The 13728-nt window shown below is 40.8% G+C and overlaps 1 protein-coding gene across 1 annotated transcript; it reads left to right on the top strand.

The window, feature by feature from the left end:
* The first annotated feature begins 1912 nt into the window (after nt 1-1912).
* LOC136157625 (zinc finger protein 420-like) lies at nt 1913-12245 on the top strand. The gene is made up of 5 exons (XM_065919448.1): nt 1913-1993; nt 4855-4981; nt 5505-5583; nt 11043-11794; nt 11962-12245. Exons 1-5 carry the CDS (start codon nt 1913-1915, stop codon nt 12243-12245), a joined length of 1323 nt encoding a protein of 440 aa, XP_065775520.1.
* Nucleotides 12246-13728: the final 1483 nt, after the last annotated feature.

Below are 13728 nucleotides of genomic sequence, written 5' to 3' on the forward strand. Positions count from 1 at the left end.
TTTTGATGTAGGTCAATGTTCTTATGTGCTGCATTGTGTCTGAGTTTTTGGGACCGAATGGATTGTACCTGCCAGGTACCTGTGTTCCTGAGATTTCCCAGGAAAGAACACTGGAGTGGGTGGCCATTCCTGCTTTCAAAGTATTTTCCTTACTCAAGGATTGAACTCACATCAGTCGGGTCACCTGCATTGCCAGGAGCATTCTTTACCACAGAGCCACATGAGAATCTACTGGGAAATGTAGAAGAGATTAAAATGGTCAGTGGTTGCCATGGGTTACAAAGGAGGGGCTATGAATATCCTGAGTTCAGGACCATGAAATCATCGTGTGAAATTGTTTTAATGCACACAAGTTATTAAACATTTGCCCAGATCCTTAGAGTGAACACCCCTAGAAGAGAAACATAAGGTGAAACTAGAAACTTTGTTTTATGTCTATGTATATTCATCTGTGGTAACAAATGTATACGCTGGTGGGGACATAAGTAGGGAGATTGTTCTCGTGAGGGAACAAAAGGTAAATGGGAAAGCTCTGTACCTTACTCTCAATTCTGCTGTGAAACTAAATCATCTAAGATAATGATACTAGACAATGCACAGTGATTATTTTTTAGAATATATACCACTAGAAAAACACATATGCTATCTTTAATTTTTCCTTAGTCAATTATCCTTTAAAGATATGAAAAATAGAACTCTCCATAAAGAGCAGAGAACAAACTGTAGCAGATGATTCATAAAGCCTGGAAATACAAACATGAAGTAAAGAAGCAACATTTTTCTGTGTTGAAAGTGAAGGTGAAGTCGCTCAGACCATGTCTGATTCCTTGGGACTCCATGGACTGTAGCCCGCCAGGCTCCTCTGTCCATGGAATTTTCCAGGCAAGAATCCTGGAAAGGGTTGCTATTTTCTTCTCCAGGGGATCTTTCTGACCAAGGGATCAAACTGGGGTCTCCCTATTGCAGGCAGACTCTCCTGCCTGAGCCACCAGAGAATCTGTCTCATGTGTTAATTTATGGGTGAGTTCACTTCTGACTTAACGCTGATCATTATGTCCTTGCTTGGTCACCAGATAGATTTTAGGACATCATTTTCAAATGCATCTGTCCCTGCACATACACACTGTTAACCCAACGTCCACTGCTGCCCCTGCTTTATTCTCAAAGAAAGCTGTGATGGAAACACCTCCCGGATCCTGGTCTTGCTGTATGTAGCAGACCCCCCACCTGCAGAGAGGTGGTCACAGTGCAAATCATTTTGTGCAAACCTGTGTCCCAGGTTACAGAGGGGAGTAACAAACAAACCAAAACTAAGGACTCAGGCCATCTTTCCTAGAATTCTGAGTGCAAAGCCTTGCCGGGACCCAGGGCCCCCAGCTGATTCCCACCAAACACTCACCCCTCCCCCAAGGGCACAGGCACAGACCTTGCAGGACCACACCCATCCGAGAAAGAGCCCCTCCCCGGGAATCAGGCTGAGGTTCTCTGCTTCTAGAAGATCCCGCCCTAAACCCTCGCTCTGGGGCAGGCAGAGCTGAGGGCTCAAGCTCAGGGCTCCTGGAAGCGGGTCTTCCTGCTGCATTGTTTCAAAGACCCTCAGAGGCAGAGTCAGGGAGCCCAGAAGTTGGGTCCTTTGTCTCTTGTGAATTGTTCTGGGGCTTGGCTCTCTAATGCGGAAAGAAAGAGAACTCTCGGGGTGGTCTGCAAAGAGAGTGGGGAAAGTGAGCACCAAACCCAGGATGTGATTTGCATATCAGCTTAATCTTGATTTCCCACTACAGCTCTGGGACAGACGAAGCCAGAAAAGAGGTCAGAAAAGGGAGAGAGACAGAAGAAGTCATTCTCTTCCTTTTCACTGCAGCAGCTGAAGGTGAAAGAGCTGAGTGGATGCCTTTAAAGATATTTTCTTAGCATGTATACGAGTTTGGGACATAATATCCCCAAAGAAGACGCAGAGCAGGAGGAAGAAGACGAGGGAATGGCAGCTTCTCAGGTAAACGTCCTGTCCCGGGTCGGGGGCTGTGTCTGCTTTTCCTCCTGAAACAGCCAGAGTGAGAAGCTGCACACCTTTACTGTCTGATTCTAATTTTTCTCATTGGGGGCTTTGTTGTTGTCAACGTCTTTTTTCCCTTTATTTCTTATAATGGTGAAGATCGGCTCTTAGGCTGCTTCTCCCTTGTGTCCACAGCCTTTTCTTCACTCTATCCTGGCTTTCTGTAGACCATGATGAACTCTCAACAAGAATTAGTGACTTCCCTTTGTGAGAAATGAACACGGGGGGGGGGGGGGTCACTGGTGTCTGAGATTCCCAATGGAAATGTTTCAGCCATGCATTCCAGGAAACAAACTCAATCAGAAGGACAATGCAGATAGTGGGGTGCAGTTTATTACACAGGTGGGTCCAAGACAGAGTCTCCTCTTAGCCAAGGACCCCGACCAGCATTTGTGAAAATCTTTTATACCCCATGTGTACATGTCCAAACCCACCGCCCCAAATTCCTTGAGACTTACATAAACTAAGGAAGGGTAAATATAATCTCAATAACCCCATCACTCATGTGCCATGTGCTCAGACAGTGAAACAATTAGCCAGTAATCAATAAGCATGAGTTTACACTGGACAGTTGCAGAAAAATGTATGGCCTGTCTGGAGGAAGGGGTGATTAGTGTATGTGTTCTCTTAGGCAAGGAGTAACCTGGATACGTATTATTAAGTTACAGGACATGGGAGGAATATATGCTGTAGAATAGCATAATTATTATTTTTCATAGTAGACTGAGCTAATGGTTTTCATAATATTGCCAAAATACCTGGCAGTGATAATACATTTTCCCATGGACTTCTTACACCATGACCTCAGATGTTCATTGGTTCCTGTGCTTCTGTGAGATTCCCATGCTATGAAGTTCTTCTTTCTTTTCTTTCTTCAGAAAAGGTCCCTGGAGAAGGGAATGGCTACCCATTCCAGTATTCTTGCCTGGAGAATCCCATGGAGTGAGAAGCCTGGCAGGCTACAGTCCCCGAGGTTGCAAAGAATAGGAAAGGACTGAGTGACTAACACGTTTCTTGCTTTTAGTATTATTTAGGAATACAGAATTTTCTGTAAACTTTCAGCAGAGTTGTCTCTGTATATTTGTCTGTGTTTTATTACTGTCTAGAGTCCATAAACTGATGTAAAATTTCACCTCTGCCATTTTAAAAAATGTTTGCTAAAATACCTTCTAAAGGATGCAAGAGCAACATTATTGATTTTAAATTATTTCTGTTGCACATTGAAGATTCTGAAAAACTGTCAGAAATATAGTTCAGTTCAGTCTCTCAGTCCAGGCTGACTCTTTGTGACCCCATGAATCGGAGCACACCAGGCCTCCCTGTCCATCACCAACTCCCAGAGTTTATTCAAACTCAAGTCCATTGGGAGTTGGTGATGCCATCCAGCCATCTCATCATCTGTTGTCCCCTTCTCCTCCTGCCCTCAATCCCTCCCAGCCTCAGGGTCTTTTGCAATGAGTCAACTCTTCGCATGAGGTGGTCAAAGTATTGGAGATTCAGCTACAGCATCAGTCCTTCCAATGAACACCCAGGACCGATCTCCCTTAGGATGGACTGACTGAATCTCCTTCCAGTCCAAGGGACTCAAGAGTCTTCTCCAACACCACAGTTCAAAAGCATCAATGCTTCGGCACTCAGCTTTCTTCACAGTCCAACTCTCACATCCATATATGACCACTGGAAAAAACATAGCCTTGATTAGATGGACCTTTGTTGATAAAGTATTGTCTCTGTTTTTTAATATGGTATCTAGGTTGCTCATAACTTTCCTTCCAAGGAGTAAGCGTCTTTTAATTTCATGGCTGCAATCACCATCTTCAGTGATTTTGGAGCCCAAAAAATTAAAGTCTGACACTGTTTCCACTGTTTCCCCATCTATTTCCCATGAAGTGATGTTAGCAGATGGCATTATCTTAAGTTTCTGAATGTTGAGCTTTAAGCCCACTTTTTCACTCTCTTTCACTTTCATCAAGAGGCTTTTAAGTTCCTCTTCACTTTCTGCCATAAGGTTAGTGTCATCTGCATACCTGAGGTTATTGATATTTCCCCTGGCAGTCTGGATTCCAGCTTGTCCTTCTTCCAGCCCAGCCTTTCTCATGATGTACTCTGCATATAAGTTAAATAAGCAGGGTAACAATATACAGCCTTGACGTACTCCTTTTTTCTATTTGGAACCAGTCTGTTGTTCCATGTCCAGTTCTAATTGTTGCTTCCTGACCTGCATATATAGTAGGTGCTAAATAGTTAAAATGATTCTTGCCACCAAGGTTACTACTCTGAGACCTGCAAAATCTGTAGAAAACTTAAAGTTCAAAGTTAAGGATGAATTCTTTCCTTACTGTTCTACCTAATAGCTCTTCAAATTGGTCATTCATGGAGCAGAATTTTAAACGTTACTAGCTCAAGTAAGCTTGTTTAAAATGTGGCACATTGGTCTCACTCCAGAATGTTTGGAATGGAATGTATTTTTAAAAAAATATTTCCAGTTTTTTTTTTTTTTTTTATAGACAGTTTATCCTGTGTCACATGAGTACAACAGTCAAAAATAAGTATGCCAATATTTATTTTATAATTCCTCTTCCTAGTCATACTACTTTCTGTAGTAGTTTGTAGATCATACCTCATCCTCTTTTCTTGGGGTTAAAAATACGGTGAAAATGTCACTGTGTAAAAGCTATATTCTTTTGTAATAGCAGGCACTCTCCTAAAGGAAAACCAATTCTCTGAACTTGCTGTTTCCAACTTGGATCACATAAGGAAGTCTTCCCACGGCCCCATGGCATCTGTACTTTGTATTCCAGGGACGGCTGACCTTCCGGGATGTGGCCATAGACTTCACTCAAGAGGAGTGGGAATGCCTGGACCTCGGTCAGCGGGACTTGTACTGGGAGATGATGTTAGAGAACTACGGGAACCTGGCCTCCTTGGGTGAGGACAACTTCCTTCCAGAATCGCTTACCTACCCACGAGGTTTTGGTTCCTCCATTTCTAGAATGTCTTCTGAAATTGTCTGCTTCCCACAGTGGTTTCAGATCTCTGCTCTCTAGGGCGAAGTGAGTGTCTGTGAATTTAGACAGGAAGGCTTCATGATGGTTTGATATGCTGGTAAACTTTTTCTTCCCTGATGTACTCTGCCTGCTTCCTTCTAGGTGAGTGGTAATTGTATACGTTCTGTGGTATTAAATAGTTGCACGCTCTGTTAATTTCACATTTACACACTTACTTTTGCCTTAGCAGCATGTGACCAAAATCTCAGGATTTGATTGTTATGTATTTATTAGTGTTGTAGAGGTGCTTTGAATATAGTATTTGGGGAAATCATTTTCTAGGCTTTATCAACATTCTCCAATGCATTCCCGTCTCACTTGAATACATACAGGATTGGACACGGATGAATCTCTAAGAACACAAATATTCCTTTCTCTGATGAACAGGTCTTGTGGCCTCTAAGCCGAACCTGGTCACCTTTTTGGAGGAATTGAACGACCCCAGGAGTATAAGGAGAATGGACACAGCAGCCATACACCCAGGTAGTTGTCAGTGGACTCAGATGAGAGGTCCAAGAAGCAGAGAGGAAGTCAGCCTTTGTCACGTGGTTTTGGAAGATGTGCCTCAGTGGAAATGATTTTGGAAAACCTGGCTTTATTTTTACTACTGTGAAAGAAATGGATCACCTTCCCCATTTTCTCTCTTAAATCATGCATGAATTCACCTCTGGTGATTACTTTTCTCCATCACAGTGTAAACTAAACGTCTTCTCTTAGCTTGTCACAAACTGCATTTATTGATTGCTCTTCCATTTCTTGGGGATCCTAGGAAAATTGTGCCATTTATGAGTAACTGTATGACTGTTCTTTGAAAGTTTCTTTCTACCTCTAGAGAAAAATGTGTGAGTAAAGTGGTAGAGAAACTGCTAAACTTCTAGGAATACTGGGGACAGGTTCTTGTCTGATTTATAACTTCCTATCCACTGGGAGTTAGAGACAGAACCTTCTAAATAAATTTCAAATTCAAGTAATTTTTTCACTGCAGAAAATAAAACCTTCTGAAAATCAAAGAATCCACATCTCAGGTTTACTTCAAAGTTTCTCTTTTCCCTTTATGATTTCATATTAAATATCTGAAGTGTATCAGGCCTGATTCTAAAACGCTAAACTATTTTTATTTTTTAAAACCACTTTAATATATGTATTTACCTCATAGAATTTTAAAAATAAATTGGCATAAAAGCCTAGCACACAAACACACAAAAAAAGCCTAGCACATTTTCCACCCATATTATTAATGGTTGATTGAAACTATAAGAATTTCTAGATTATAAAAAGAAATCTTTTAAAAAAGTTCTAATTGGAATACAGCTCTTTTATAATTTTGTACTACTATACACCAAAAAGAATCAATTATACCTATCAGTCAGTTCATTCAGTCTCTCAGTTGTGTCCCATTCTTTGCAAACCCATTGAATGCAGCACACCAGGCTTCTCTCTCCATCACCAACACCTGGAACCTGGTCAAACTCATGTCCATCAAGTTGGTGATGCATACAACAATCTCATCCTGTGTTACCCCCTTCTTCCCCTGCCCTCAATTTCCCCCAGCATCAGGGTCTTTTCTGGTGAGTCAGTTCTTTGCCTGAGGTGGCCAAATTATTGGAGCCTCAGCTCCAGCATCAGTCCTTGCAATGAATATTCAGGACTGATTTCCTTTGGGATGTAGTGATGTGATCTCCTTGCACCCCAAGGGACTCAGAGTCTTCTCCAACACCTCAGTTCAAAAGCATCAGGTTTTCAGAACTCAACTCTCTTTATGGCCCACCTCTCACATCCATACATGACTAGTGGAAAAACCATAGCTTTGACTAGACAGACATTTTTTCAGCAAAGTAACATCTCTGCTTTTTAATATGCTGTCTAGGTTGCTCATACTTTTCCTCCCAAGTGCAAGGCTATTGCTGAATCATGCAAAGACGCCGGGGTTCTTGGCGTCTGGAGGAGAAAAATTCAATCTGGGGTCAGAGAGAGGCTTGATCGCTCAGAGCTTTTGTGTAATAAAATTTTATTAAGGTATAAAGGAGATAGAGAAAGCTTCTGACATAGACATCAGAAGAGGGCAGCAAGAGTACCCGCTTGGTATTGCTAGCAATGGAGTTATATTCTCTTCAATGAATCCAAAGAATGTCTGGAGCTTGTAAAGGCCTCACCAAACCTATTCCCATAATTTACATTTTAAAATATCAGAATTAGCCACAAGGTTTAATGCGGAGACTGTCCTCAGGCAGGATACATTGTTATATAATCCTTGTAAAGACTAGACCTACTTCCATAATTTACATTGTAAGATAACAGGATTAGCCAGAAGGTTTAATCCAGAGACTGTCCCCAGGCAGGATACATTATTGTTATATAATCCTAAGGAATGTAGAGGAAAAAAAGTAAAAAGTTTGTCCTTTCTTCCTCCTTGAGTATTCCAGACCTCTCTCCCCTTGGGGACCCCTAGATTTCTTATCAACCTACTTAGGAAATGGCTCTCACACAAGGAGCACGTATCTTTTAATTTCATGGCTGAAGTCAACATCTGCAGTTATTTTGGAGCCCCGCAAAATAAAGCCTGTCAGTGTTTCCATTGTTTCCCCAACTATTTTCCATGAAGTGATGGGACTGGATGCCATGATCTTGGTTGTTTGAATGTTGAGTTTGAAGGCAGCTTTTCACTCTCCTCTTTCAGTTTCATCAGGAGACTCCTCAGTTTCTCTTTGCTTTCTGCCATGAGCATGGTGTCATCTGAATATCTGACGTTGTTGATATTTTCCCTGTATCTTGATTCCAGCTTGTGCTTCTTCCAGTCCACCATTTAGCATGATGAAAAGTGAAAGGGAACGGTGCTCAGTCATATGCGACTCTTTCCGACCCCACAGACTATGCCGTCCATGGAATTCTCTAGGCCAGAGTCCTGGAGTGGGTAGCCTTTCCCTTCTCCAGGGAATCTTCCCAACCCAGGGATCACCCAGGGCTCATGCATCATATACTCTGCATATACGTTAAATAAGCAGAGTGACAATATACAGTCGTGACATACTCCTTTCCCAATTTGGAACAAGTCCATTGTTCCATGTCTGGTTCTGTCTTTTCTTGACCTGCATAGCGATTTGTCAGGAGGCAGGTAAGGTGGTCTTGTATCGCCATCTCTTTCAGAATTTTCCAGTTTGTTGTGATCCACACAGTAAAAGGCATTGGCATAGTCAATAAAACCAAACCAGATGTTTTTCTGGAACTCTATTGCTTTTTCAATGATCCAAGGGATATTGGCAATTTGATCACCGGCTCCTCTACCTTTCCTAAATACAGCTTGAACATCTGGCATTTCTCAGTTCACATTCTGTTGAAGCCTTACTTGGAGAATTTTGAGCCTGCCTTTGCTAGTGTGTGAAATTAGTTCAACTGTGTGGTCATTTTAACATTTTTGTGTATTGCCTTTCTTTGAGTTTCGAATGAAAACTGACGTTTCCCAGTCCTGTGGCGACTACTGAGTTTTCCCAATTTGCTGGCATATTGAGTGCAGCATGTTCATAGCATCATCTTTTAGATTTGAGATAGCTCAGCTAGAATTCCATCACCTCCACTAGCTCTGCTTGTAGTGATGCTTCTTTAGACCCACTTGATTTCAGACTCCAGGATGTCTGTGTCTAGGCGAGTGATCATGCCATCCTGGTATCATGGTCATTAAGATATTTTTGTATAGCTCTTCCACGTATTCCTGATACCTTTTGTTAAGAACGTCTGCTTCTGTTAAGCCCATAACATTTATGTCCTTTATTGTGCCCATCTTTGCAGGAAATATTCCCCTGGTATCTTTAATTTTCTTGAAAAGATCTCTAGTCTTTCCCATTCTATTTCCTTCCCACTGAGGTCTCCAGAGTGTAATGAGCAGAATTTCCAGTGTTCCAAGGATATTTTCAAAGACTCTCTTTCATTTAATTTCTTAAGAAATTATTTCTTAAAAAAAAATTATTGATTTATCTTATGTGTAATGAGCTTCCTCAGATATTTTCCTATGTGTCTTCACTTTATGATTAGTTCTCTGTCAATATCATGTGTTATTTTTAGGTTGAAGCATCTAGGAGAACATTCTTTGAAACATGTTGGACAAGAAGTGGAATAAAGAATTATTAGGCAGCTAGGATTTGTGAAAATGTTTGGTGTCTCCACTTTGGATGACTAAAATCAAGAAGTAATCTTTAGATTGCCCATTTCCTCTTCATTTAGTGGTTCTGTATGTTCTTAGCCTGCTTCTCCCTGTGTCACACATTCCTTTGCCATCTCATTTTGCCCAGTTTTCTGCTTGTAGTCTCTGTTTTGAAGGCTACGGGCACCTCGTTAGTCATCCTTCTGGTGCCTGCACCTTGGTGCCTGAGATTGGTCCAGAGATTTGTGTCCTGCTCTGGGGTCGTTCAGGCTTCCTCCACAAGCATCCCATTTATAGAGCGTCTCCCTTACTCCCGTCCCCTCAGGATATCTCCTCACTTCCAACCACAGTCCTCTGCCTGGGCCTGCTGTCCGAACCCCACATTTCAGCACCCAGACCTTGTCTGCAGCAGTGGGTGTGCCTCTCAGGCTGGGTGGGCAGGGCAGGGGTCAGCACCCCGTGTGCAGGTCTAACTCTGTCCTGCTGCCACACGCGGGTTGCCATGTTCTCTCCCACAGAGAATGAGGCTCTTCTTCTGTCCAAACGGAGCTCCCCGACGAGGGGCTTCCGCGGATGTGCAGACACTCCTCACTTTCATGTCCCCCCAGGGTTGCAGGCCCCATCCCACTTCTCTCCTCTTCCTTTTGCTTCTTCTTTCTCTTGTCCTACCTGGCTCAGCAGGAATGTAACTGTCCTTGTAGATTTCCAAGGGCCTCTGCTATTGTTCAGCTTGGCTCTGTGAGAAGAGTTCCATTTCTGATGTATTCTTGATGATTTTGTGGAAAGAAAAGTCTGTGTCCTCCTAATACTCTGGCACCTTGATCCTCCCTTCTCTATTTTATTTTTGAGCTAGTAAAGGGTTTATCAGTTTTCTCTAAATCTTTAAGGATATTCACTGAGTATAGCAGGCAAAATTACTTATTATTTGTTATCTTTCAGCTATGTCTCCACAAGACACCTGGGATTTGATGCCACAAAAACCAAGGATAAAAGATTTGTTTCCAAAAGCAAACCTGGGAATATATGAAAGATTTCACCTCAGAAATTTCAATTTAATAAAACACTGGGAATATACGAGGGCATATGAAAGACAGACATGTTTTTATGGACATAAAGAAATTGAGACAGTGACACATAAGGCAAACCTTACTGCAAAAAGAAATGAGGAACATGATTCAAACTGGGAGAAACACCAATTTCAGTCTTCAACATCTGCTGAGAAGTGTAAGTTTTCTAAAAAAGATTTACATCACCTTTTGAAACATACATGTTCTCTGAAAGGAAACGTGGTGTATTTGGAAGGTGATTTAGTCTCTGTTGCAAGTACTCATTCACACAATTCTGAATGTAGCCTTCATTTAAGCATACATTCAAGCACGTCCGAACACCTGAAATTTAAAAATGAGGGGCAAAACTCACAATATACTCAATTTGAGGGATCTGGGAGCAGGAAGTCATTATTTTTCCAGCAAAAGATATTTCCTCTCTTTTCCACAATGTATAATGTTTATGATAATGGAAGAGATGTAGTCCAGCTGTCATTGTTCAATACACATCATGATATTGCTAATATGGAACTGCTTTCCACATGTAATAAAATTAGTCAGGCCTTAATTATGAGTTCCAGCCCCAGTAATTACAAGAGTGTTTGTGGTGGAGTGAGAAGGTATTCAAGCAATGAAACTGGGTATAAGGTTGAAGGACACTCAAACTTTATGAAACATCAGGTACCTGAATCGTCATACAGGGATTCTAAAAGTAATAAATGTAGAAATATCTTTTATAAGATGTCATTTCGTTCTGTAAGGTCTATTCCCACTGGAGAGAACACTTATAATTGTAGTGAATATGATAAAGCTTCTAATCAGTCTTCAGAACTTGTACAACAGCAAACTATTCAAAATCCACAGAAAGGACATCAATGTAAGATCCACGGGAAAGTCTTTAGTACCTCATCCAATCTAAGTAGACGTAGGAAAATTCATACAGGAAGGAAATCTTTCAAATGTACAGAATGTGGCAAAACATTTGTCCGTCGCTCACTTCTTACTCAACATCAGCTTGCTCACACTGGAGAGAAATGCTATAAATGTTCAGAATGTGGCAAAGCCTTTATTGTGAGTTCAAATCTTAGTAAACATCACCGAATTCATGTGGGGGAGAAGTGTTATAAGTGTACAGAATGTGGGAAGACCTTCATGAACAGTTCTGCTCTTACTAGACATCAGCGAATTCATACTGGGGAGAGACCGTATAAGTGTATAGAATGTGGCAAAAGCTTTAATCAGAAGAACAATCTTACTACACATATGAGAGGGCACACTGGAGAGAAACCTTATAAATGTACAGAATGTGGCAAAGGCTTTAATCAGAAGATCAATCTTACTGCACATCTGCGAGTGCATACTGGAGAGAAACCGTATAAATGTACAGAATGTGGCAAAGCCTTTAATCAGAAATCAGGTCTCACTAGACATTTGCGAGTGCATACTGGAGAGAAACCATATATATGTACAGAATGTGGCAAAGCCTTTAGTCAGAACTCAACTCTTACCCATCATCAACGAATTCATACTGGGGAGAAACTTTAAAATGTAAGGAATGTGAAAAAGCCTTTATCAGTTGTTCAGAGCTTACTTGACATCAGCGAATTCATAGTGGAGAGCGACCTTAGCATTGTACAGAGTGTGGCTGAGCCTTTATTCAGAGTTCAAATTTAATTGCACATCATCGAATCCACACTGGGGAGAAAGCATACCAATGTACAGAATGTGGCAAAGCCTTTAATCACAAATCAGTTCTCAGTAATCATCTGCGAGTCCATACTGGAGAGAAACCTTATAAATGTACAGAATGTGGCAAAGCCTTTAATCAGAAATCAATTCTCACTAGACATCTGCGAGTGCATACTGGAGAGAAACCGTATAAATGTACAGAATGTGGCAAAGCCTTTAATCAGAAATCAATTCTTACTACACATCTGCGAGTTCATACTGAAGAGAAACCTTAAAAACATAAACACTGTGGCAAAGTTTTTAGTCATCGGGGTCATCTCACTAAACAGCTGAGAACACACACCAGGGAAAAACAGTGGTAATGGAACAAGTGATGAAAGGTTTGTCATAAACATGCATCAGAAAACTTGAGAGTTTATATACAAAACCTATGGAACTAATGTAATAAATATGAAGAAAACTATTTAATCAAAAGTCAGATATAAAGAAACGTAAGAGACTGCATATTAAAAAGTATTTCATCAATCCTCTTTTCCGAAGTTTCTCTGAAGGAAAATTACTATAGGGAGCACTCCATAGTTAAAACTCACAGAAAATGGACATATTAGCATGGATCATGAGAAGAAGATTGACGTTTAGAAAGTTAGAATTATTAGCAATGTATGCTTGTTTATAATGACGTGACTTGAGATTATTAGAAGTGAATGCAATTCAATGCTCAAATAATCCATACTATGCTTCACTTCTATAGTGTGTATGCAAACATGGGTTTTGGATGGTTTATGCTTGAAAGATCAGCCTTTTCATATTGTGTTGCAACCATTTCTATCTATTCTCCATTAGAAGATGAAGGATACCACAATGTAAAATGGACAATGAACATCTAAATGGAGGTGTTTGTCATTGATGTGAAATATCGGGAGGTTGCCATGATGTAAGTGATCATGGAATCTTTCCATGTCTTAAAGTAAGACAGAAGTTGGTTATAAATTTTCAATAGTTATATGAGTTGATTTGAAAGAGGAACACCATCACTGTTCACTACAATACTGATGTACCTTTATAATTTCAGCACGTCATGAATGTTACTTGACAGTGCTGAAAGAGACAGCTTCTGTGATAACGTAGAAACGTATTGGAAACCCTTCTGGGAAAGGCAGGCAATTAGTGTATATATGTTTACTAATTGTTTCTTAGGCTTTGTTTTACACACCATATCATGCATCATCCCATGGATTATTAAGATTTTATTTCAACTATGTATGAAATTCATACAAGACTATTAGTAGAAGTGAATGGTTTTTAGTGTTTTAGTTGGTTGTAATGAATGAAGTGTTAACCCACAACCAACAGTAACCTTCACCAGAAACTGTGGAAAATTCTTAGAAAAATGCGAATACCAGATCACCTGATCTGCCTCTTGAGAAATCTGTATGCAGGCCAGGAAGCAACAGTTAGAACTGGCTATGGAACAACAGACTGGTTCCAAACAGGGAAAGGAGGACGTCAGGGCTGTATATTGTCGCCCTACTTATTGAACTTATATGCAGAGTACATACTGAGAAAAGCTGGGCTGGAAGAAGTACAAGCTGGAATCAAGATCACTGGGAGAAATAAAATAACCTCAGCTATGCAGATGACACCACCCTTATGGCAAAAAGAGAAGAAGAATTAAAAAGCCTCTTGATGAAAGTAAAAGAGCAGAGTCAAAATTTGGCTTAAAGCCCAACCTTCAGGAAACTAAGATCATGGCATCTG

The sequence above is a fragment of the Muntiacus reevesi genome, chromosome 2 (genome assembly GCF_963930625.1).
Source record: "Muntiacus reevesi chromosome 2, mMunRee1.1, whole genome shotgun sequence".
NCBI lineage: Eukaryota > Metazoa > Chordata > Mammalia > Artiodactyla > Cervidae > Muntiacus > Muntiacus reevesi.

Coding starts and splice junctions, on each gene's coding strand:
- LOC136157625 (XM_065919448.1), top strand. CDS start 1,913: ATGTATACGAGTTTGGGACATAATATCCCCAAAGAAGACGCAGAGCAG. Junction 4,982..5,504: donor CGGGAACCTGGCCTCCTTGG/GTGAGGACAACT, acceptor GTGGCCTCTAAG/CCGAACCTGGTCACCTTTTT. Junction 11,795..11,961: donor GAACTCAACTCTTACCCATC/ATCAACGAATTC, acceptor ATTTAATTGCAC/ATCATCGAATCCACACTGGG.